At 46.1% G+C, this 2613-nt stretch overlaps 1 protein-coding gene across 1 annotated transcript in view; it reads left to right on the forward strand.

Moving 5' to 3' along the window:
• FBXO48 (F-box protein 48) overlaps positions 1-2086 on the forward strand; it is a 3664-nt gene extending 1578 nt beyond the window's left edge. The window contains exons 2-3 of the mRNA XM_009325021.1: positions 3-238; positions 1543-2086. Of these exons, the coding sequence (XP_009323296.1) occupies positions 3-238; positions 1543-1704 (398 nt within the window). The 3' untranslated portion in view covers positions 1705-2086. The remainder of the gene's footprint in view (positions 1-2; positions 239-1542) is intronic.
• Positions 2087-2613: the final 527 nt, after the last annotated feature.

Raw genomic sequence — 2613 nt, forward strand, 5'->3', positions numbered from 1 at the left:
AGGAGGCGGCGGCGGCGGCGGTCCGGCCGACTTCGTGGCTCTCCTCCCTCCGGAGGTCCGCTCCCGGATTTTCAGCGGCCTGGACGTTGAGAGCTTGTGTCCCGCGGCCGTGACGTGCAAGGGCTGGCACCGCGTCATCGAGAGCAACGACCGCTTATGGAGGCACCACTGCTTGAGCGTGAGGGCTGTCTGCCAGCGGGAGATCGACTGCGATCGAGGAAATGGATATTCCTGGAAGGTAAATTTCACGTCAGTGACGTAATGTCGGCAGCGTCGAGGCTTCTGGGATTGGTAATAGAAATATGTAAAGAAATCACATCAGCACATCTCATCTGTCCCAGGCTAATGGGAGAACCGCTGTAATCACAGTGTGGCTCGGTAGTGCACCCCAACAGCCACACATCTGGTTAAATACACAGAGAGATGAAAACAAGGCTGTCCTGTTTCCTACCCAGGACCACATCTGGCCAGCCCAGCACACCCCGGTTAGTCCTCACACAGCCTCAGCACTGATGTTCATCATATCAAAGTCTGCACAGCCCAAACATGGAAGAAAGCCCACATCCCAGTAGACAGGGCCAGGGCGGAGAAGGCAACGTACCCCAGCTAGGCAGTGTGTGCGCTCTGGTTGTGTTTCGTGGGAACAGTTGTGCTGGTGAGGAACGGCTTCCTGGAAATTCATCCTGGTTAGCTCTGCCTCAATACGCCTTGAGCGACATGCATCCAGGAGAAAAAAAATTGGGGTAGAGAAGAGGAAACAAGCAGGAGCTCTGAGCAGCTGTTTTGAAACCCACACACACACACTCCCAGTTGCAGCTGCTCTGAGGTGTTAGGAGCTGAACACGCTGGAGGATCTATCACTGTCAAGTCCAGCCTGCAAGCTGAGGTAGATCAGGAAAGGAGTGGTTTCACTGTTACTAATGGACCAGCTAGAGGGTGATCTCCACCTCATTCTAGCTGGTGTGTTCGAGAGCAGGGGGGGCAGTGGAGGGGTGAAAAGAGAGAAGCAACAGCAAAAAACCCAAACAGTTCTGGACTCCCACATTTCGGTAGAGTTGTTTCAGTATGAGACAAAGCCATGAGCAGGCAGTGGTTGCCCTTCAAATGTATAGATCTTACTACTCTTGCACAGGAATTTCCAGAGCTCCCTGCACTGATTCTGTATTTTATCTGAAGGGGATTTGAAGTAGAAGCAACAAACACACCAAGTCAGCATTTTCTTGCACTAAAAGGTTGGCTGAAGAGAAGAATCCAGCCAGCCTGCATTAAAAAGCCCAAACGAGTTAAAGGTCACAAATATCTAAATAGGAAGAGAAAGTGAAAGGCACCTCTTTTAAGGAGGAGGATGAATTCCTGGTTTAGCGTTTTCATCTTGACCCTCAAAAGAATTGAGCGCACCTTCCTGGGCTTAGCGGCTAGATATCCAAAGACACATTCCAAATCCTTTTTCTAGCATTACTCTTCCAATGCAAAACTTATTTGTATTGAATGCAACTGAAATCAGTTCATTTCCAAGATTTGAGCTGTCTGTTTTTCCATCAGATCACATTACTGAGAAACTACTGGAAAAGCAAAGTGAAGCAAGAATGGCTGAGTGGGAAATACAGCAACATTCCTTCACAAAACAGCTTGCCAGAGAAAAGCATGTATCCGATGGACGTCGACACATGGGGAGAAATCCTGGAAGCAGAACTTGAGAGATGAGAAACCAGTGCTGGTTCTTGCAACTCAAGAACCTTCTATCAACTCACAGACTGCCAAACTGTAAATATTTTGCCATTCAAAGTCAGTTGTGTTTGCAAACATGATGAAAGCTTCTCCAAAAAAAAAAAGTTGTCTTTTTTTATTTGCACTTTATCTGATTTTCTGTAAAATTCTAAAGAATATTCAGTTGTAATTTTATATTTGTAAATTTAATGTTCTGCTGTATTGTCAAAAAGATGTTGATTGTACTTTTAATTTGCACTTTTTATTTTGGAAGAGATGACTTTAAGAAAAAAAAAAGTGTGTTTGACTTGAAGCGTATCATAGCAGCAGCACAACATGAAAGCCCACAAAGGAAGGCTGGGGAAGGGACAAATCCAGACACTGGAAAGAAAAGAAGAGGACAAAGCAGCCACCTCAGCATCAGCTGAACATCCCCAGTGCCCATCTCAAGGGACAGAGTCCTCACAAGGATCTTCTCTGAACCTGCACCCACGGAGGCGTTAGTGCTCGGCAGCGCTGCGTTTCCACTGCCCGGCTGCGGGATTTCTGGATTAGGACTCACAGATGCAGGCAATGGGCAGGACTGAAGCAGCCACGTAACTAACAGCCTCTGCCATTAGCTGTGCATTTTAGTCATTTGCACGATAAGGAGTAGAGCAAAGTGTACTACTTTAAACAGAATAACTCAGATAACCATACCAGATAACACAACTGCATATACTTTTGTAGTCAGGCTAAAACACATTCAGAAACTAATTTTTTTCCTATATGATGATCTCCCATCACACAGACCCTGCTTTACCAGCACCCATTTTTTGCACTGACTTTAACTGCTGCTAGTAAAAGAGGAGATGCCTGTCACTCAACATAAAAGTGACCACAAAATCAATTTATTACAATTCAGTT

Source organism: Pygoscelis adeliae, unplaced genomic scaffold (assembly GCF_000699105.1).
Source record: "Pygoscelis adeliae isolate BGI_AS28 unplaced genomic scaffold, ASM69910v1 Scaffold46, whole genome shotgun sequence".
NCBI lineage: Eukaryota > Metazoa > Chordata > Aves > Sphenisciformes > Spheniscidae > Pygoscelis > Pygoscelis adeliae.